At 35.6% G+C, this 23403-nt stretch overlaps 1 protein-coding gene across 1 annotated transcript in view; it reads left to right on the top strand.

Moving 5' to 3' along the window:
* Nucleotides 1-23403, top strand: part of Cntnap5 (contactin associated protein family member 5) — an 824707-nt gene that overhangs the window by 177513 nt on the left and 623791 nt on the right. The window contains exon 2 of the mRNA XM_046463789.2: nt 11725-11829. Within this exon, the coding sequence (XP_046319745.1) occupies nt 11725-11829 (105 nt within the window). The remainder of the gene's footprint in view (nt 1-11724; nt 11830-23403) is intronic.

Below are 23403 nucleotides of genomic sequence, written 5' to 3'. Positions count from 1 at the left end.
GGAGTCAGGTACTTACCATGGTAGGGAGGTGACCCTGCTAGGAATTTCATCAAGGTACACCTCTTTTGAAGGTACTGGTTATATGCAGAAAAAAATAAAAGACTATGCAGTTTAAATATAAGTAGATATCAGACATAATTGAATTTTTTCTGACTTTTCAGTATTCATATAGATTCAGTTCAAGTTTTTATGGTAAATATAATGCTTCATGTCTAATGGTATGAATTCACATCTTCCTAGTACACTAAATTTAATCCAAATTAAAATTCAATTTCAAGAAACCAGAACTTCTTCCTAACACATTCTATAGATTCTAAGGAACGAGACTCTGTGACCTAGTTCATCCAAATGCACTTGAAACAGTCTGTATGCAACACTGAAACCAAAGCTATGCACTAAAGATTCTATTTTCTTCATTCTCTCTTTTCCCTTCCAAGGCTTGACTCCTAACCACTTGAGATAGAGCTAAAGCTGACAGAAAAAGTGAAAATCCTTTGCCTTCTTGCCTGGAGGAAACACATGGCAGGAGATTTCCAAGCTATGCTGTCATCAAAGTTAAACTTAACCTTTCTCAGGGAAGAAAAAAAAAGAAAGAAATGAACTTTCAAACCAAATTCTTGTCAGGATCATTCAACTTGCAAAGTGGCAAAGTATATTGTAGAGTGGATAAAAAAGAAAGAAAGAAAAAGCAATGAATGCATTTCAGTTTGAGGTTACTGAGACTTAAAATGATGACTTCTCATGTTTTGCAGTGACATTAAAGTTAAATGTCTTGGTTCACGGCCACTTACCACTCCCTTCATCTCCATTAATCTTTGCTCACAGTTTTGAAATACACCACTTTCTGTCTTGAGCAATAAAACGAAATTTTCCCGGGGTTATAATTGCTTTCCAGTGTGTCTTTTCTCATGTTATTTGATTGCTAAAGATTTTCTCCAAAGTAGAAGATATTTAGTGAATACAAAGCAATGTATTTTCCTGCAATTTTTAATCTGTTCATGCATAATTTGAAGGGTTGGGTGAGGTAAAAATGGAAATTGAACTCATCTGACCATGACAGATTTGCAAACTCTGAATACAACTTACATTTTATTGATGTTTTAAAATTATAGAACCAAATACCTGGACATGTACATATAACATTTATAGCATTTTATGTCTTGATAGCTACAGTCAACGTTTGCTTAAGAATCACAATTGTAATTTGGGATGAGCAAAAAGAGTATTTTACAAGGAAAAGTAGAACATGCTGGAGCATTTTGCCTGAACAAGCTTTTATTTTTAGCCTGTCCCCCCAAAAATCATTATCTAGAGGCCTGAGATGTTTCAAAAAAATCATTGTACTTGAGTGCTTGGTAGATCATTTCATAAAGTCCTGAAGGATCCTATTCGATTCTACATGGGTGGGCTCTCAGGACCACAGTGCAATTGGTGAAGTAGACTGTTGGAACCTGGCCTCTCCCTCTTTTGAGATGCAAACTTTCTCCAGTGTGCAGAGTTTTAACTAATGGCAGAACAATACAGTCTGGTCCAGTAAATGACACCCAGGATTTTTGAGTTAATGTGAAAAGTAGTATCTCCAAAACTGAAATATGGTAGTCAGAGGATCTCTGAATAGTTAATTTTTACCTCCATGTATACATTATTGTCTACTTTCACATCTTTTATCTTAGATATATTTTTAAGAGCAATATCATATTAAAGAATGAAAAAAGAAAAAGTGATGGACTTGGGATTTAGCCTGAGTTCTGCCCAATTCCCTTCTTTCCGGTAAAGAAATTAAACTAGAAAAATATTCTAAACAAACAAACAACCAAACAAACAAAACATAAACTAGATCTCTCCATCACAGATCAAACCGAACCAGTGGGTGAGGGGAAATCACCCGTGGCAGATTATGGACCACCCTGGCCAACAAATAATTTGCTTCCACCCTCCAAATACAGAAATCCAAGCTAAGAGAAAGACATAGTGATGAATTATGATAAAGATGATTATTCAAATTGACAGTATTTTGATGTTACAACTTCAGGATTCAAATGTGTGCACTTTCTAAACATTATTTTCTTACTCAAAAATATTTACAGAGGTTTACTGGACAATTATAATTACAATGTTAGAGCTGCTATTAACTGAACATTTTCTACATGCCAAGCACTGTTGATGATTCATGATTATCCTCATTTATCATGATCACCTTGGCGGCGGGAAGGGAGGCAAGTATTGTTTTCTAAAGAGGAAGGGAGGGATAATGAAGCAGAGGAGGGACTGGATTTGCCTAAATTAACCAGGCTAGTCAATACAGTAACCAATGTACAAGCAGGGTGATGCTACCCACCCATGTGATAGTCTCTTTCTATTCCATGTGGCTTACATGCTCATAAGACTCCCAAGCTACACAATCAGGCTGTCTTCCAGATTCTTAGGTATGTTCCCAGCACTCTCTGAGACTTTGTTTCTGCTCTTGAAAAATGAGAGGGTGTTGATGACTGGGATAAATATTTTGGAGAGAATATGTCTTTGCCTCCCCAGGTAATACTGTGGGACCTGAATACTCATGCTTCCTCTTCTCAGTGACCACCTTGACTGTCTTACCTACCTGATGCTATAAGAATGTATTTAGAAATCTTACATATGTAAGGGATGATAATGACAGTCTCATCAATATTGTCTTCCAGAATGCATAGTGTTGCTTTCATTCCCCTATGTGACTCAGGCAAATGAGATAAATATTGCTCAGATATTTTGCATTTTAGAAAGCTGCCTAGACTTTAGTTCTTACTTGGATTTTAGTGCTAATTTAAGATTGTCCTCCACTTATTTAAAATTCTGATGGATAATTATTGAGTGCTTTTTGGTCTTCACTGTAAAAGTCATGAAGTCAGGATGATGACTAAGACGGGGTCTTCTCTCAAAGAGTTATCTGTTACTAGTTTGACATCATCTTCCAAACAAATGTTCCTTGTTGTGTTGGTCCTCCTAGTAGAGGGAGAATACAAGACACAAAAGATCTCAAAAGCAGAAAGAGGTTCTCTTCTGTGGAGACGTCAAAGCACACGTCTGAAAGTATTTGCATTTTGTGGTGAGCAAGAGTTGGTGGGAGTGTAATGAAGAGGAGGGACAGAGAACTCTCAGATATGGAGGGTCACAGTGCTGGAACCCTATATGCCCAAAATACTGCCAATAGATTGTCAAGTCTCAGCACAGACTGAGAAATTAGGAGTGTCAGAAGATGAAATAACCAAGAGTCAGCTCACAATAAAATCTAGAAACTGTAATTTTACTCCAGAGGCATGAGGAACTACCAACCTCAGATCAATGTCATTTTTCATTATCTTAAATATAGAACACATTGCTCACCTGTCTTTGGACAATTAAGAAAGCATCACCTTATAATGTCTTATGGCTTGTCATCTGATAATAAGCAAAAAACATAGGGATATATAATGTTTAGTCTCATGATAATACTTATTTTATTCATCTAAAAGATAGATGAAGAACTTTATAATTTGACAGTTGTTTAAATGTATGACCATTTATCACTTCTGTATCTCTTGATTTAGAGAATTAATTTTAGAAACTGATTTGGGCACTTCCCAGTTCTCCAGAATAACAAAACAGATCACCAATGAAACCAGAAATCTTGAAGAAATCCTTCAATTATACCTTCCTTTCAGTTCATCGGGTCATGATTATTCCCACACAATATAGCTAGATTTTCTTACCCTGTTTCCATTCATATTGTCATTATTTTTTAAAATTAGCCTTTATTACATCGTCTTTACTATTTCTATATCCCCTGATTGACTCTTCTTGCCACAAATCTTGCTTGCTCATTACCCTGCTGCCTTATTCTCACCCCTGCCATATGCCCACACACACATAGCCCATTCTTTGCAATGAAATGAGAGCCAACTTTCTTTTTTTTTTTATTGTTGGCTGTTCAAAACATTACATAGTTCTTGATATATCATATTTCACAATTTGATTCAAGTGGGTTATGAGCTCCCATTTTTACCCCATATACAGATTGCAGAATCACATCAGTTACACATCCATTGATTTACATATTGCCATACTAGTGTCTGTTGTGTTCTGCTGCCTTTCCTATCCTCTACTATCCCCCCTCCCCTCCCCTCCCCTCCCCTCTTCTCTCTCTGCTCCCTCTACTGACATTCGTTTGTCCCCCTTATATTATTTTTCCCCTTCCCCTCACTTCCTCTTGTATGTACTTTTGTATAACTCTGAGGGTCTCCTTCCATTTCCATGCATTTTCCCTTCTCTCTCCCTTATTTTATAAATAAATAAGTTTAAAAATTCCAGTTCAGAATGGCCTTTTATATTCCTCTCATAATTAGTACACTTTGTGTCTCACATATGAGGGAATTACGAAACATTTGTTAACCTGGGTGTAGTTGTGCACAACTCTAATCCAAATGACTCGGGAGGTTGAGGCAGGAGGATCTAGAGTTCAAAGCCAGCCTAGACAAAATCGAGGCACTAAGCAACTCAGCAAGACCCTGTCGTTAAATAAAATGCAAAAAAATAGGGCTGGGGATGTGGCTCAGTGGTAAAATACCCCTCAGTTCAATCTCCAGTACACCCCATCAAAAAAAAAAAAAAGTAAAGAAAAGAAAAAAAAAAAAGAAACACTTATTGAATTGAGAAAGTCATTGATGAATTAGATTTAAAAATAGACATGGAAAACAAGTAACAGTGTGATCTGAACAAGATATCTTTATCTGAGAATTAAAACAAAACAAATCAAAAACCAGTGGTGGTATGGGAAAAAAATGGGTGGGGAGACTTTAATACAAGAGAGAATGGTGTTTGAGAACCATTGAGTTTGCGCTAACTCTGGAACATCCCTGGACAGATGTTCTTCACAATTAAAGAGAAGAGCAATATTAACACAAGGTAGTCAGTCCAACAGGAGCTTCCCCTGCCAGTTTGTGACAAAGGACTATGTTGTGGAGATCCAGAGCAGGTTTTGAGATAAGCAGTACACAGAGTCACACAGACTTTGGTTCAAATTCCAGCACCCTCTTGTTAATTCCTAGACAGGACTAGGTCCTCTTCTGGATGTTCCTGCAGCCTTCAGTGCCCCATCTGTCTGCTGTGAATGACATGTCCACCTCTACTATGTTTGAGGGATTTGCCATAAGCCTTCCACTGTATTGAAACCTAGGGAAACTATGACACCTACTATGTGCTCGCTGAAAGTATGATAAGGGAACAACTGAACAGTAATCACTGTCATTTTACAGTTGAGGAATCTGAAATGAGATTTAGAGGTAAAATGAGACCTGTTTACAGTTCAAGCAAGGGAAGTCCAGGACTCCTGGATTCCTGTCCAAATGTTATTTACATGAATTTACATGCTATTTTTCACAAACAAAGGCAATTTTGGTTGTGTTATTGTTGTTGATGTTTTGTTTTGTGCTGGGGATTGAATCCAAGCCAAGGCCTTCTGCGTGCTAACTGCAAGTTCTACCACTAAACTAGACGTTTAATCTCTTCTTTATTAAGAAACGTAGATGCTTGGTTTCTTGAGCTCAGTTCTGTATTTGACTTTATTCTGCCTTGGCATGGCAAAAGCCTCACCTTGAGTATTCATCAGATGGTCAAAAAGCAGGTGTTGTAAAGGCTTGGAGATGAAGACCAGTATAGACCTTCTTTTCATGACTTATTTTAGAGAGCTATTGTTTTCTGGTCTGCTCATTATGAAACAATTTATCTTTTGAGGTTTCCTTGTAGAAAAGGGCAACAGGGTCAGATTCCAGCGTAATATTGTAGTATTTATTTTTGTTGTTTGCTAAGTGAAATTATAGGTAGCAAGGGGGGAAAGAAATGGAGCTAAAAGCATGAGTTATCACTTCTAAGCACCATTGTAGGCACTCTACAAAATGCATGGTTTATGTCTTTTAAACAAAGTAGGCCATTAAGTGTGCGGTGCTAAGGGGAATTTTATCTTACCTATAAATACAAGTGAATCTTTTAAGCTCCAAATCCCCATATACAGACAATTTACTGTGGTAATCAAGACAGTGCAAACAATTTCACTTCAGCACCATCTGTAACTCAATTGGTATTTTAATAATAATGAATAAAAATATATGCTGGCAACAAAAAAAAAATGTTACTTAAAGTAGAATCATCTTAAAGAGTCAATGATAATTTCTAAGAAGCTGTGTAAATATCGTAATTACCCAGACTTCTTTTTGGTGTGTGTGCCTTCATCTTTTAATTAATGTGATAGGAGACCTCTAGCACTGAACTGTACACATATATTAAGGAACAAATTATCCCCACTTCTTCAGATTGCAATACTAAAATGCTTAAGTATCTATGCAAATATATATTCATAGGCAATCACATTAAGTCTCATTTATTTTTCTGTTCTTACCTCTTTTTTCTTTCCCATTGTGCTTTACTTTTTGTCTGTTTGCCTTAGGGAAATGAGGGACTTAGGAGAATGTGAGGAAGGAAGACATAAGGAACGCAAAAAGATTCAAATAGTTTTGAAAGTGATAGACTATCCTTTGTCAATGTTTGTCTGTTATCTGGGAAATGAGATGGTGTTTTTCCTTTTGCAAAAAAAAAAAAAAAGAAAAGAAAAAGAAAGAAAAGAAAAAAAGAAATTAAAAAAATTAAAAATAAAACAAATAAAAAGTCACCCATTAAAACAATTTTTCTGAAGAATAATATAACTCATGATTACCTGCCTTATGAAAAGGAGGCAGGTAACTGACCCTGTGGTCACCAGGAGACAGTGAATGAACTTGAGTTTTGGTCCAGGCTGGTCCACCGATTATCTGGATAATCCTGAACAGTGTTATTCTCTTCCCTCATTTGTGAAGCAAAGATTTAGATTTAACAAACGTAAATGTGACTTCTGGGTCCTGAAATTCTTTTAGTCTATGAATACAAGGCAGATTATCTGCAAATAGCCCTGGGGTTGCATAAACAGCTACTTGAACTGTAACAGCAGAGGAGCCTCAGTCTCACCCACAGGTGTAGAGTTTTATCTGCACAAGACAGTGTGCAGCAGGCAGGGACCTTTGTGCTATCAAGAAAAAGAGTGAAGATGGCACGGTACTTATTTTCTGAGGAAAAATGGAGAATCACATGTCACCTTTGAATCGGGGTTTGCATTTTGAAAATTGCCTTTTAATTTCATCTAAAGGTTGGGAGAAAAGGCCCATGAAGATTTTTGAAAGCTCATTTTGAAAGTGTTCAATTTCACCAATGTATCCGTGGTTTCTTGGAAAATCCCTTTTTCTTGAAAGCAATTTTTGGGAAAATGCTTAAGGTCTGTCTTAAGTGGTCCCACTGGAAGTGGGTAGGGGAGAAACCTGATGTTTAATCCCTGAGTATTTTTTTCCCTAAACTTTAAACACCTCCCTTTGGACCACAGTTTCTTCACATTTTCAGCTTTTTCTCTAAATACAGATAAACACATACACACACTTCTGGAGGAGAGAGTGATGGATTTAGCATTGTGCAAACTCACTGTCAGAAGGCTGAGATGCTAGTGGAACCTGAAATTCAACGATAACATAGATTTGCTTATTGGAAGCATGCAGGAGGGGTGGAACAGATGGTATTTCTTTTCCTTCCTTCCCTGCCATGTGTTCTGTGTGATGTCGAGCCAGCCTCCAGGAGGCTGCAGATCCCAGGCTCTGTGATCCTTTACCCCCTCATTCCCCTCCACTTCATCTTTTACTGCTCATCTGGCCCATTGTAAGCCTTTAGTGCAAAAGAGCTATCTGTGATACCAATTCTTGGGCAGGTTTCATGGTACAAAAATGAGATCCCAGAAATAAGATTGTTAAAATAGTTGTTCTCAATTACAGAAAGATATTACCAGCAATTCATATACCACTTTCTGTTCTCATTTTGGGCTTTATACTTGACAAAAAGTTGTGTTTTTCCCCCTCATCTATTCTAATTCCATCTTTAAAATGATTCTATAAATGTATTTGGCAGAGATGATTCTTTATTTTACAGACAATGAAAATAAAGTTGAATTCACTTGAATCTATTATATTGAGTCATTGAGTCAAAAGAAGAAACAAATCTAGGAACCAAGATCTCCTAGTTCTAGACACCCAGATACTTTCCACTACCCCAGGCTATTCCAAATCATAAAATAAAATAAAACAAAACCTAATGATTGTTTTCAGGTATGCTGGGTCATTTCTCTTCTGTTTTAAGAATAGGAACCCTGTCTAAAATCACACCCACTTTTAGATTTAGGATGTTTATATTGTAAACTCTTTTGAGAAGAGTCATGTTCCAGTCTCTTTTAGGTGAGGTTATCAAGTTATTCACTTGACTTAGAGATGGCAGAGAGAACTACGTCTCTGCTCTAGATGGAGAGTGATGTCATCTTTCTTCCTTTCTAATTTGAAAATTTCCCACTCTTATCCTATTTTGAGCAAGGAGTTGAAGTTCAAATAGTTTCTCTCAAAGCCACTGTTGAAATGCATAGAGTGTGTGAGGAGGTGCACCTAAAACAATGAAAATCTCTAGGCCTTTCCCTTGGCATAGATTGTGTTTCATGTATTTACTTATTTCTGAAATGGAACCATTAACCTCAGAGGCTGAGACACAGGGCAAGCCGTTTTCAGAGGAGGAAGTGTGACAGCTTTGCCATGACACCATTGGGCCCTGGAAGCTGAGTCCTCCCTAAGGCCAGTGCCTTGTGAAGGAGGGAAGGGCAGAGGGTTGGAGGAGATGGCAAAGATCACTTGTCTGAAAGGCTAGACAGTGAGTACCAGTTTTAGCAGTTGGGCTCTATGCTTAGTGAACATTTCCTAAACCTCCCCATTTCTTTATTTGTTTACATCTTTATATTTCTGATAGTTCTATGAGCTCTGTAAGATTTTAAAGCTTTTTACTCAGCTCTGTCCTTAATGTTTCTCTGAGGATAGGCACAACATCAGGTCAGATATTTGCACTGAATTAAATGACCAGGTTACATCCATTTCTAGTATTTCATGGACATTTTAATAGTTAACATATTCCTCCAAGAACAACTATAATATGAGGAGAAAAATTATACTCCAGGGTTGTTTCTTGAGTGATGTGTGACTTGAGATGACTTGAAATTTCTACAGAAGTATAGTTGATTCTGCTCCAATATAGTGTATGCATTTATAAACACAACTGGTTAATTGTACAATAAAAAATCTTATAAGAAAGGGCTTACGGCATGACAGATGCAATTCCACAGCATGTACAATCAGAAAAAATGAGAAAGTATATCCCATTTATGTATGATATATCAAAGTGCATAAGTGAAGTTTACTGTCATGTATAACTAATTAAAACACATTTTTAAAAAAATTTAAAAAGAAAGGGGGGCTTAAGGTAAAATAGGGTTAGGAGCACCATACTCAAAAGGCATCAATGACACATAGAATGTAAGAACCTAATAAAATGATAGCAGAGTTGTATGCATATTAAACATTTTAGAAATACATAAATGCTATAATAAATAGGTTTCTTTGCCTTTAAAAGATTCACAGTTTTCTTGTGGATTTGGGTGTCATAAGGGCTTGAGTTGTTACAAAGTGATGGAAAGGTGTTTTTATGAAATGGGTTGATAGTGATAACTACAGAGGTCAATGGGGGAAGCTCATAACACAGTTGTGAATTTTAAATTCTGTGTTTATATTTGATAATTTTGTGTGTGTGTGTGTGTGTGTGTGTTTGGAATATACATCTAAGGTTCATTTTTTTTTTTGTATTTATCTGATATTTCCTGATGATAAGTCAGAAGTAAATTGCACATCCACATTATGTTTAAATTGTTTCCTAATATATAAATAAAGTAAAAATATGTTTTCAAGCAAGTGCTTTGAGGTAAGCAAACATCATCTAACATTTGTGTCTTATACCAGGAGTGAAACAGTCACATGCTTTGCTTTCTGTTCACAGAGTGACCACAACTACAGAGATACCAAAGTAGTGACATCTATGTTCTTTCTCCAGTGAGGATCTGGTGTTGTCTCATGTTTGTCAAATACCTCAAAATATTTTTCAAACATTTCTGTTTGGAGAGAACTCAAAATACACTTTGCCAGTTGATTTTTTAGCACTCTTAACAAACAAAAAATTAATTCTTATGCTTCTAATTAATTTTTCCTGCAATTAGCTGAAATGCAGGTCTCTAAGAATTTGTTAGATAATCAAGCATGAACCAATATGAATGTTCTTTAAAAACGTATCAAACCAAAGCTTCCTAAGAAGTTTACCTGCAAACTGAACAGCACATTCTGATTTTGTTTTGAATGAGGTATGTGTAGGTCTCAAGAAGTCATTTCTCAATGTTCTGCAGAATCAATTTTGTACAACATGGAAAAAAAAACAGGAAAAGAATGTTGGTACTCTGAGGCTGATGATTGATTGATTGATTGATTGATCCTTTCTTCCCTTCCTTTCTTCCTTCATCATTCACCATACCACCCTTTTCACAAACTTTTCTTCAGGACCTATTATGTTGCAGATTCTTTGCTAGGAGCCCACAAAAAGTGTGCTACCTAGTGGAAGATAAAAACAAAATAAGGAATTATTATACAAGACTAAGATAGTCTATTGTTCTAGCTACTTTTGTGCTGTTCTAACAGAATACATAAAACTAGGTCATTTAAAATGAATAGACATGTATTGGTTTACATTTCTGGAAACTGGAAAGTCATATATAAAGGTTCTAGCATCTAACAAGAGCTAATTGCCACGTGATCACATGGTAGAAGGCAAGAGTGTAGGAAACCACATTCCCGAAAGCCCTTTTTAAGGCGTAAAACCCATCTATGAGAATGGAGCCTTCACAGCTTAATTATCTTTTTGAAGGTTTCTCCTGTTTCCATTGCTAGAATGACAATTCAATCTCAATATGAATTTTGGAGGGTACAATATTGTAACCAAAGCATCAATATGCTAAGAGTGAAGGACAGGATCCTCTATATGAAATTGGATGGTCATGGCATTCGTATCAATCTAGAGGGACATATAAGGAGTCAATACCATGTCTATGCCTGTGACCTCACCTATCTCATATTTGGATTTTATCAAAGAAGCCTTAGAAAACATGCATATCACATTTAGAATAGTTGGGATGGTACCTATTGAAGTGAATATCAAATTTAAGACTGCAAAAAAAAAAAAAAAACTCTGAGGCTATTCTCTAATGCTGTATAAAGTATAAATGAGCTTCTAAGATGAGTAACTTATTTTGCAGTGGTGTTCACAAAGCAGAGAGTAAGCTATTTGAAACAATCTTATACCTCTAGATACAATTACTATAGGAGAACTTGAAGACCAGAAAATAAACATTTACATCCATAATGGTCTCCCTTTCTTTAGAATAAGTACAAGTGTAATTAATTAATGCTTTGCTCAAACGGTCAATTAAAGGAATGAATGGATAGCTGGGCTTTTGAGTCAGACAAACCTAGGCGGATGAGACACTCCTGGGTGAGTCTTGGGACCACAGACAATCTACATGAAACCCTGAGCTTCATTGCCACCATCTGTGAAAGAAAATCACACCTGTCCTTCAGACCTCTTGTGAGGAGTAGATGCAATAACACAAGGAAAGAAGTGGGGCCTGACTTTATGAGGAGAAAGTGATTAATAAATGATGGTAGTTAATGTCATGATTGCCCTTTTCATGGGCAATCTAATCTCTTTTTCTCTCTCTTCCTATCATTCTAGACAACTGTGATGACCCATTAGCATCCCTGCTGTCTCCAATGGCTTTTTCCAGCTCCTCAGATCTCACTGGTACCTCCAGTGCAGCTCAGCTCAACTGGAGAGTTGGTAAGTAGAAGGAACAAAATCCCAACGCCAAGTGACAAATGAGAACACCACGAACACAGGAGAAAAAGTGATCATTTCATATACTGGGTTCATGTCCAAAGGCAGTGTTCAGAAGATGTGGAAGGACAAGGGTTAAAATTTAACAGGATCATACTTCCTGTCACATAACGGAATTCCAGAGAATGCCCTTTTTTTTGATTATAAGAAGCCTATGCAAAAGTGACTTTTAAAAGGAATTTGCTTTATTTTTATACTTTGTGTATCTAACATAAATAGCTACCCAAACATGTTATTATAACAAGTTTATAGAATAATGAAGTTTATTTAAAATTCCCAACTTTAATTTTACTATAAAACTAATATTGCTATCTTTAAGAGTATTCAAAATACTATTCACTCAAAGTAAGAATTCAATCTATAATCCTAGTAGTAGGAGATAACTGTGGTTAAGTACCTAGTATGTAACTTTACAAATGCTGACAGAAGTCAGGGTAGACACTCTGAACTAGTCTCTGATGTAAAATGCCCTTAACAAATGCGATATTGGATATGTGGACATTACTGTAGGAGAATTTGAAAACCAGAAAATAAACATTTACATCTATAATAGTCTCCCTTTCTATAGAATAATACTTTAATTATATATGGGTGTTGATTTTTATAATGTATATGAGAGATATAAAGATAGAAAAGGTGATAATTGAATTACTTTAGTTTTAAAGACTAATTATCTGATGATAACATTTGAATATCTGATTAAAGTTATAAACTTTCTCCTAGGTGAAGAAAAAAAATGTATGAAATTTGAAAAGATCCTTTTAGGGTCTATTTTAGAGTTCATATTAATTTCTCTTGACCATTATTTCATTGGTATGTTAGACCAACCACATTAGTAAATTTTTCATTGTTGAATCATCATTGCATCCTGGAATACATTTTAATAAGTGATTTTGTAATTTTTAAGTGTGTATTTTTAAGTAATGAAAGATTTAATTTGTGAAAGCTTTCATTTATATTTCATTTTTGAATATAATGGAACCAGTAATTTAAAAGCCAGCAAGGGTCAAAATTTATTTGAGAAAGCCATTTAAGAATACAGACAATCTTTCATATTTGAACACTCAAAAATATTTATTAAAAACTGCTTATATGCTGAACATGTACAGACTTTCTTTTCTTGTCCTTATTCTGTAAACATTGTAGGATGAAAAGAATTTACCTGGCACTTACAACATCCTAGGTATTGTAAAGATCAAAGAGATATTATAAATCATCAAAGAGATGATTTAAGGTATAGATGCAAAAATGTGTATACATTGTATGCAAATATTACATCATTTTATACCACAGACTTGAGCATTCACGGAATTTGGTACAAGAGGAGGACCGTGAACCAAACCACTGTGGATTCCAAGGGATGATTGCATTATTCTAAAAGCAAAAGAATGGCCAGTTAGAGATAACAGAAAAATATTAATAAAATTTTATAATAACACTGAACTTTGATGATTATTCTGTGCTACAAATTTTATTAATAATTTTACCAATATAATGATAGAGGTAACAAAGTTGTTTTAGAATAAGCATTGTGACCTTTTACTTCAAGTCGGGTCCCTGAGGCTAAGAAAAGTTGCATGATTTACCCCAAATCACACAGCTAGGAAAGAAAATACTTGGATTCAAACCTAATTAATCTGAATCTAAGTCTCATTTTCACAATCAGCACATTAGCAAATTGATTCACAGGTACAGATTAAAGAGGGTGAAGTAGAAAGAAAAAAGAGATTTTATTCTCTTTTATTGCTGAGTAATATTCCATTGTGTATTTATGCCACGTTTTTTTTTTTATCCAATCATCTATTGAAGGGCATTTAGATTGGTTCTACAATTTAGCTATTGTGAATTGTGCTGCTATAAACATTGATGTGGCTGTGTCCCTGTAGTATGCTCTTTTTAAGTCCTTTGGGTATAGACTGAGGAGAGAGATAGCTGTCTCAAATGGTGGTTCCCTGCTGTTATATATAAATAATGAAAAAAAAATATCCAACCAGAAAAAAAAGAAGAAAGAGAAACAAATCCACTACAGTTCAGACTGTAATACTTATAAAAGTTACAAGTTACTTTGAGTTACTTCAAGTCACTTACCTGCTCTTGATCTCAGCTTTTTATCTGTGAAGTAGGCTCAGAATGACTGCCTTGTAACATTATGTGTAGAAAGAAACCAGACTTGTATAACCAAAAAGTCTTTCCCACTGCAGGATAGAGAACTGGAGTAGAGCAAGGAGGTCCACTGTTCTTTCAGGAAGAAGCAGCTGGGGGAGACTGAGAGTTTCCAACAGGGCTTGCTGGGATAGTTTGTCTCAATTCCATTCAACCCCTGGGCATTTCCTGAGAAACTGTGGGTCTTGTCATAGGCAGCTCTTTCCTTATTGGAGAGGTAGTGACTAGGAACAAGTGTCTTCACTGCAATAGATAATAACCCTGCTCCAGTTCATAGGGAGGCTGTGTGCCTCAGCCCAAGGCCACTATGTCTGTGTGAATATGGAAATTCCACTTCTCTCCTCTCTCTTAACAGTCCAAATCCTGAAAGTTGAATAAATTCAGTCCTACTGATGGGATGCATTGACTTCATCTTCCAAAATGGAATTCCCTTCCTTCACTGGGGCCCAACCTTCCCCTCACAGCACCATTGAATCATCTGGAGAGCTTTACAGGGAGCATTGCCTGAGCCTATCTCCCAAATATCTGAATTAATTGGGATGAGACGCAAGCAAAGGTGCCAATCAAGTGAATAAATAAATGCTTTCTGAGTGATTCTAGAATACAATGATAGTGGCAAACCACTATGTAGGATGAATTCATGGGTAACAAACCCTTCTGTGACTATTTACTGAGCACCTTCAATTTGTTAGTCATCATGCAAAAATTCTGACATAGCATTGGCAAGAATAGGTACAAACACTATCAGTAAAGAGTTGACATAGATAAAGCAGACTATAATTAAAATCTGTGATACTAATTAACACCAACATATGTCATTGATGATAGTAATGATATTATAATATTGTTTTATATGGATTCTATTTATGGATATATAAGTATGTATAAAATAAATCATATATATGCTATCCAGTATATTTTTATTAGGGCATGCAAAATTAAAATATATACAAATATTGAATATATAAAAGTAGAATTAATGTATAGAAAAGTATATATATAGGGATGAGCATGGATACACACATACATACACACACGTAGTAGAATGTATATATGTGTATACTTATCTTTCAGTATCCATTGGTTTCAAGACCCCAATGCATACCAAAATCTGTGGATATTCAAGTTTCTTAGATAAAATGATATAGACTTGCATATAATCTATGCACAACCTCCTGTGTAATTTAATTCATTTTTGGATTTCTTATAATACAGAATACAATGCAAATGCCATGTAAATAGTTACCCTATAATTTATTAGGGAATAATGACAAGGAAAAAAGTGTATACATGTTCAATTCATAAGCCATGATTTTCAAATGTTTCCTGTCCCCATTTTTTTGAATCCTCAAATGCAAAACTCAAGGATAAAAAGAACCTACTATATATAATATATGAATGGATAAAATAATATACACTTGTATGTACAAACATACATAAAATATATGCATATGTTGAATATATACTATAATATACATGTTAGTATAAAGCATACATGTGATTATAATAATGTTATTAAGAATAAATTTTGTAATATGAATGGATAAAAAAATAACAAGTTATGGAAGAAAACCCATAGCATTAATTAAAATTGGACATATCAGTAAAAGTAGACTGAATTTTCTGCTTCTCAAACCAGTCTGATGTAATTTTTGTCCATTGTCAGGATCTAGAAGCAAGTATAGCAATGAAAACTCCTTTTCCACATGGATTACTTTAAATCTTCCCTTTTATTTTATGAGTGGAAAGACATCAAATATAGCCCAAAGAGTATATTGCACCACAAGGTGTGAAATCTGCTATGCGCTCAGATTTCCTCGGAGATGTCAACCATCTTCTTCCTGAATACAGGGATTATTTTATTTAAGATTTTAAAAAATTTATAAATGACATTAGAATGCATTACAATTCTTATTAGACATATAGAGCACAATTTTTCATATCTGTGGCAGTATACAAACCATATTCACACCAATTCGTGTCTTCATACATGTACTTTGGATAATAATGACCATGACATTCCACCATCATTTCTAACCCCATGTACCCTCCCTTCCCCCTCCCACCCATCTGCCCTATCTAGAGTTCATCTATTTCTCCCAAATTCCCTCTCCCTATCCCACTATGAATCAGCCTTCTTATATCAGAGAAAAAATTTGGCATTTGGTTTTTTGGGATTGGGTAACTTCACTTAGCATTATTTTCTCTAACTCCATCCATTTATCTGCAAATGCCATGATTTTATTTTTTTTTATTGATGAGTAATATTCCATTGTGTATATATGCCACATTTTTTTTAATCCATTTATCTATTGAAGGGCATCTAGGTTGACTCCACAGTTTAGCTACTGTGAATTGTGCTGCTGTAAATACTGATGTGGCTGCATCCCTGTAGTTTGCTGTTTTTAAGTCCTTTGGGTATAGACGGAGGAGAGGGACAGCTGGTTCAAATGGTGGTTTCATTCTCAATTTTCCAAGGAATCTCCAAACTGCTTTCCATATTGGCTGCACCAATTTGCAGTCCCATCAGCAGTGTATGAGTGTGCCTTTTCCCCCACATCCTCGACAACACTTATTGTTGATTTTCTTCATAATAGCTGCCATTCTGACTGGAGTGAGATGAAATCTTAGAGTAGTTTGATTTGCATTTCTCTAATTGCTATAGATGATGAACATTTTTTCATATATGTGTTGATTGATTGTATATCATCTTCTGAGAAGTGTTGGTGCAGGTCCTTGGCCCATTTATTGATTAGATTATTTGTTGTTTGGGGATTCAGCTTTTTGAGTTCTTTATATACTCTAAAGATTAGTTAGTGCTCTGATGTGTGAAGGGTAAAGATTTGCTCCCAAGATGTAGGCTCTCTGTTCACCTTACAGATTGTTTCTTTTGCTGAAAGTAAACCTTTTAGTTTGAATTCATCACATTTATTAATTCTTGGTTTTAATTCTTGTGCCAAAGGAGTCTTATTAAGGAAGCTGGGGCCTAATCCCACATGATGAAGATTAGGGCCTACTTTTTCTTCTATTAGATGCAGGGTCTCTGGTTTTATTCCTAAATTCTTAATCCATTTTGGGTTGAGTTTTGTGCATGGTGAGAGATATGGGTTTAATTTCATTTTGTTGCATATGGATTTCCAGTTTTCCCAGCACCATTTGTTAAAGAGACTATCTTTTTCCCAACCCATGTTTTTGGCCCCTGTGTCTAATATAAAACAATTGTAGTTTTGTGGTTAGTCTCTGTGTCTTCTATTCTGTACCATTGGTCTACCAATCTGTTTTGGTGCCAATACCTTGCTGTTTTTGTTACTATTGCTCTGTAGTATAGCTTAAGGTCTGGTTTAGTGATGCCACCTGCTTCACTCTTCCTGTAAAGGATTGCTTTAGCTATTCTGGGTCTCTTATTTTTTCCAGATGAATTTCATAATTGCTTTTTCTATTTCTTTGAGGAATGAGGAATGTCATTGGGATTTTGATTGGAATTGCATTAAATCTGTATAGTGCTTTTGGAAGTATGGTCATTTTGATAATATTAATTCTGCCTAACCAAGAACAATGTAGATCTTTCCATTTTCTAAGGTCTTCTTTGACTTCTTTTTTTAGGGTTCTGTAATTTTCATTATATAGGTCTTTCACTATTTTTTAAAAAGTTGATTCTCAAGTACTTTTTTTTGAGGCTATTGTAAATGGGGTAGTTTTTCTCATTTCCTTTTCTAAGGATTTGTTACTGATATACAGAAATGCCTGTGATTTATGGGTGTTGATTTTATATCCTGCTACTTTGATGAATTCATTACTAGTTCTAGAAATTTTCTGGTGGAACTTTTAGGGTCTTCTAGGTATAGAATAATATCATGAGCAAAGAGTGCCTTCAATTTGAGTTCTTCTTTTCCTATGTGTATTCCTTTAATTTCTTTCATCTGTTTAATTGCTCTGGCCAATGTTTCAAGAATTATGTTAAATATAAGTGGTGAAAGAGGGCATCCCTGTCTTATTCCAGTTTTTAGAGGAAATGGCTTCAATGTTTTTCCATTTAGAATGATGTTGGCCTGGTGCTTAGCATAGATAGCCTTTATGACTTTGAGATATGTTCCTGTTATCCCTAATTTTTCTAGAGTTTTGAACTTAAAGGGTGCTGTATTTTGTCAAATGCTTTTTTTTACATCTATTGAGATGATCATATGATTCTTAAATTTAAGTCTATTGATGTGATGAATTACATTTATTCATTTCCTTATGTTGAGCCAATCTTGCATCCCTGGGATGAATCCCATTTCATTGTGGTGCATGATCTTTTTGATATGTTTTTGTATTCCATTTGCCAGAATTTTATTGAGAACTTTTTGTATCTATGTCATTCGAGATATTGGTCTGAAGTTTTTTTTTTTTTTTTCTCTTTTTGATGTGTCTTTGCCTGGTTTTGGAATCAGGGTGATATTGACTTCATAGAATGAGTTTAGAAGTGCTGCCTCTTTTTCTATTTCCTGAAATAAATTGCAGAGTATTGGTATTAATTCTTCTTTAAAGGTCTTACAGAACTCGGCTTTGTATCCATCCAGTCCTAGGCTTTTCTTGGTTGGTAGACTTTTGATAGCATCTTCTATATCATCACTTGAAATTGATATGTATAAATTGTGTATATCATCTTGATTCAATTTGGGCAAATTATATGACTCTAGAAATTTGTTGATGCCTTCAATATTTTTCGTTTTATTTGAGTACAAGTTTTCAAAATAATTTCTAATTATCTTCTGTATCTCTATAGTGTCTGTTGTGATACGTTCTTTTTCATCACATGTTAGTAATTTGAGTTTTCTCTCTCTTTCTCTTTACTAGCATGGTTAAGGGTTTGTCAATTTTATTTATTTTTTCAAAGAACCAACTTTTTGTTCTGTCAACTTTTTGAATTGTTTCTTTTGTTTCAATTTCATTGATTTCAACTCTGATTTTAATTATTTCCTGTCCTCTACTGTTTTTTGTTTTGATTTGTTCTTCTTTTTCTAGGGCCCGAGATGTAATGTTAAGTCACTTATTTGTTGACTTTTTTTTTTTTAAGGAATGACCTTCATGCAATGAACTTCCTTCTTAACTGCCTTCATAGTGTCCCAGAGATTCTGATATGTTGTATCTGTGTTCTCATTCACCTCTAAATTTTTTTTAATCTCTTCCTTGATGTCTTCTGCAATCCATTGTTCATCCAGTAGCATATTATTTAGTTATTAGTTTATGTGTTGGAGTGGATTTCATTTCTTATTTTATCACTGATTTCTAATTTTATTCCATTATGATCTGATAGAATGCAGGGTAGTATCTCTACTTTTTTATATTTGATAAGAGTTGCTTTGTGGAATAATATATGGTCTATTTTAGAGAAAGATCCATGTGATATTGAGAAGAAAAAGGATGAAATATTCTCTATATGAAATATTCTCTGTATGTCAGTTAAATCTAAGTTATTGGTTGTATTATTGAGTTCTATAGTTTCTTTGTTCAGCTTTTGTTTGCAATACCTATGTAGTGATGAAAGAGGTGTGTTAAAATCACCCAAAATTGTTGTATTGTGGCCTATTTGACTCTTGAACTTAAAAGTTTGTTTGATGAACGTAGATGCTTCACTATTTGTGGCATATATATTTATGATTGTAGTATAGCTTAAGGTCTTGTTCCTGTATGGTTCCCTTGAGCAGTATGTAGTGTCCCTTTTTATCCTTTGTGATTGACTTTAGTTGGAAGTCTACTTTATTTGGTATGAGGATGGAAACCCCTGCTTCTTCTGCAATCCATGTGAGTGGTATTATTTTTCCCAACCCTTCACCTTCAGTCTATGGATGTCTTTTCCTATGAGATGAGTCTTTTGGAGGCATAGATTTATTTATTTTTTGTCCAATCTGCTAGTCTATGTCTTTTGATTGGTGAGTTTAGGCCATTAACATTCAGGGTTATTATTGAGACATGATTTGTATTCCCAGTCATTTTTGTTTATTTTTGGTATTTAACATGACTTGGTTTCTCCTCTGATTAGATTTTCCTTTAGTGTAATCCCTCCCTCTGCTGATTTTCATCATTGTTTTTCATTTCCTCTTCTTGGAATATGTTGCTGAGGATGTTCTGTAGTGCAGGCTTTCTTTCTTTCTTTCTTTCTTTCTTTCTTTCTTTCTTTAAAGAGAGAATGAGAGAGAGGGAGAGAGAGAGAGAATTTTAATTTTTTTTTTTTTTTTTTAGTTTTTCGGCGGACACAACATCTTTGTTTGTATGTGGTGCTGAGGATCGAACCCGGGCCGCACGCATGCCAGGCGAGCGCGCTACCGCTTGAGCCACATCCCCAGCCCCAGTGCAGGCTTTCTTGTTGTAAATTCTTTTAATTTTTGTTTATCATGGGAGGTTTTTATTTCATCATCAAATCTAAAGCTTAGTTTTACTGGATATAAAATTGTTGGTTGGCATCCATTTTATTTCAGAACTTGGTATATGTTGTTCCACTATCTCCTGGATTTGAGGGTCTGGGTTGAAAAATCTGCTGAGATATGAATTGGTCCCCCCCTATATGTGATCTGATTCCTCTCTCTTGCAGCTTTTAAGATTATTCTGTATGCTAGGCATATATAGATTATATGCCTAGCATATATTATAATGTGCCTTGGTGTACTTTCTGTTGTAATTTTGTACATTTGGTGTCCTGTAAGACTCTTGTATTTGGTTTTCCAATTCGTTCTTTCTGCTTTGGAAATTTTCTGATATTATCTCATTGAAGAGATTGTGTATTCCTTTGGTTTGAAACTCTGTGCCTTCCTCTATCCCAATAACGCTGATATTTGGTTTTTTGATGCTGTCCCATGATTCTTGGATGTTCTGTTCATGGTGTCTTACTATCTTTACTGTGTGGTCAACTTTATTTTCCAGATTGTATACTTTGTCTTCATTATCTGACGTTCTTTCTTCCAAGTGATCTAGACTGTTGATTATGCTCTCTATTGAGTTTTTCATTTTCTGACTGAATTTTTTCTGAGTTTCTATCTCTCTTGAAGTAATCTTCTGCTAACTGTGTTTTCTCTCTTATCTCTTTGTTGAAGTGATCAGTTTTTGCCTGCATTTGCTCATTTAGGTCATTCTTTAATTCACAGATCTTTTTAATTATGAACCTTCTATACTCCTTCTCTGACTGTTCATCAACTTTGCTGTCCATAGATTCTATTATTATAGTGTCCTGGTTTGTTTGTGGCACTTCCCTCCCCCCTTTTTCTTCCCATGTTGTCTATGTGTCTTCCTTTCTTGCAGTGTGGATCTGAAATGTTACACTTTCTTCCCTATATTCTTGAAGTACATGTGCAGATTATCTGTACCCCACCTTGATGTTGGCTTCCAGACCCTGCTGGTGTCCCTCAATGTATGCCACTGCATCTAAAGGTGGTGGCAGCAATAGCTGAGGTAACTTGAGATAATAGTTAAGGTGCCCCAAGATGGAAGCAATGTCTTACAGAGATGGGGCTGAAAGAGTGGGCCTCACACTCTCTTTGGGATGCCTGCTCTGAGATGCCTCTGCTTCTATGCCCTGTCTATTGTCAAAAAGTTAGGGGCTACTGCATGGGGAAGGTTATGGGATGACTATAGTGTCCCAAGATGGGAGTGGGTTAGTCTTAGGCTCCCAGGTGAGGGAGGGGTGAATTCTGACCTACTCTGGACCTGGGTCCTGCACAAGTTGGTGTGGACAGATCTGGGCTGGGTCTGGCCTCCCGCAGTAATCTGCTGGTGGGAAGAGGTGATCCTGTGCAGGAGGCTGGTCTCCAGTAGGTGTCTGCAGGTGGAGGGGTGGACCCAGGCCTACTGTGAGCCTGGGTCCTGTGTGGGCTGGTGTGTCTGAATACAGGGATTATGTGTCTAGGATTATATCATTTTATGCTACCAGCATATAAATGGCAACCACCACACACTAGGCACTTGTCAGACCAGAAGCTTCACTGTTCTAAGCCCCTAAGGTATATCAATGCAGTTTTCACATTATCCCTATTTTAAAGGTGAAAATGTTGTGATACAGAGAGGAAAACTGATCAAAGTAGACCTTTACCACTTAAGTCTTATTACTGGTTCATGATCTTACCCACTACACCTCAGCACTGTCCTAACTGGAGGGTCAGCACTACTTTGACACTTTAAAGAAGGAAAGATTGGGGCCATTTTCATTAGTTCACTTGATCTCCCCCAACCCCTGGTGTTATAGGGGTATAATTGAGAGCTGACCTATAGATATTTAAGATGTGTAATGTGATAATTTGTGTGTATATTGTAAAATGATTACCTCAGTCAGTTAGTTTATATATCTTCCCACAGTTTTCTCTGTGTGTCTGGGGGCGAGGTGAGGGGGGTGAAGAGAACATTGGACCTACTCTCTTAACAAATTTCATGTACATAATAAAGTTTTATTAACTAAAGTCACTATGCTATACCATTAAAATCCTCAGAATTTATTTCCTACAAATGCAAGATAGTATCCTTTGACCAACATGGATGGATTGCCCCCATCCCCAAATCCTACAAACCACTACTTTACTCCCTGTCACTGTGAATTCAACATTTTTAGATTCCACAAAAAAAAGAGAGATCATACAGAATTGGTCTTTTGTGTGGTGATTTCACTTGGTATAATGCCCACCAGCTTCATCTATGTTGCCATAAATGGCAAGGATTTTTTCCTTTTTATGGGTGAATAACTTTTAATCACACACACACACACACACACACACACACATACATGCACACACACATACACACACACGTGCACATGAGCACACAGACTTAAATTTCTTTATAAATCCATTCATTTACAGACACAGAGAGTGTTTCCACGTCTTGGTTATTGAGGATAATGCTACAGTGAACAGGGGAGTACAAATACCTCTATGAGATGCTGATTTTTTGTATTATTCATACATATATCCAGAAGTGGGATTGATTTATCATATGGTAGTTCTATTTTTAACTTTCTGAGAATTTCTCTATTGTTTTCCATAATGGATATGCCATTTCATATTCTCACCAGTGGCACACAGGACTCCCTTTTCTCCACATCCTCACCAACACTTATTTCTTTCATATGGGTAATAGCCATCCTAGCAGATGTGGGGTAAAATCTCACCATGGTTTTGATTTTCATTCCCTCTATCATTAATGCTACTAAGAACCTTTTTGTGTTCTTGCTGTCCATTTGAATGTCCTCTTTGGAAAAAAAAATCTCTATTCTCTAATTGGGTTATTTGTTTTTCACTATTCATTTGTATGTATTCCTTATATATATTAGACATGAAATCCTTTTGAGATAAATAGTCTGCAAATATTTTCTCCAATTTTATAGGATTTCTT

This window comes from Marmota monax, unplaced genomic scaffold (assembly GCF_021218885.2).
Source record: "Marmota monax isolate L192 unplaced genomic scaffold, Marmota_monax_Labrador192_F-V1.1 WCK01_AAM20220418_F8-fsc00034, whole genome shotgun sequence".
Classification (NCBI taxonomy): domain Eukaryota; kingdom Metazoa; phylum Chordata; class Mammalia; order Rodentia; family Sciuridae; genus Marmota; species Marmota monax.
This window is presented reverse-complemented; position numbering and strand designations above follow the sequence as displayed.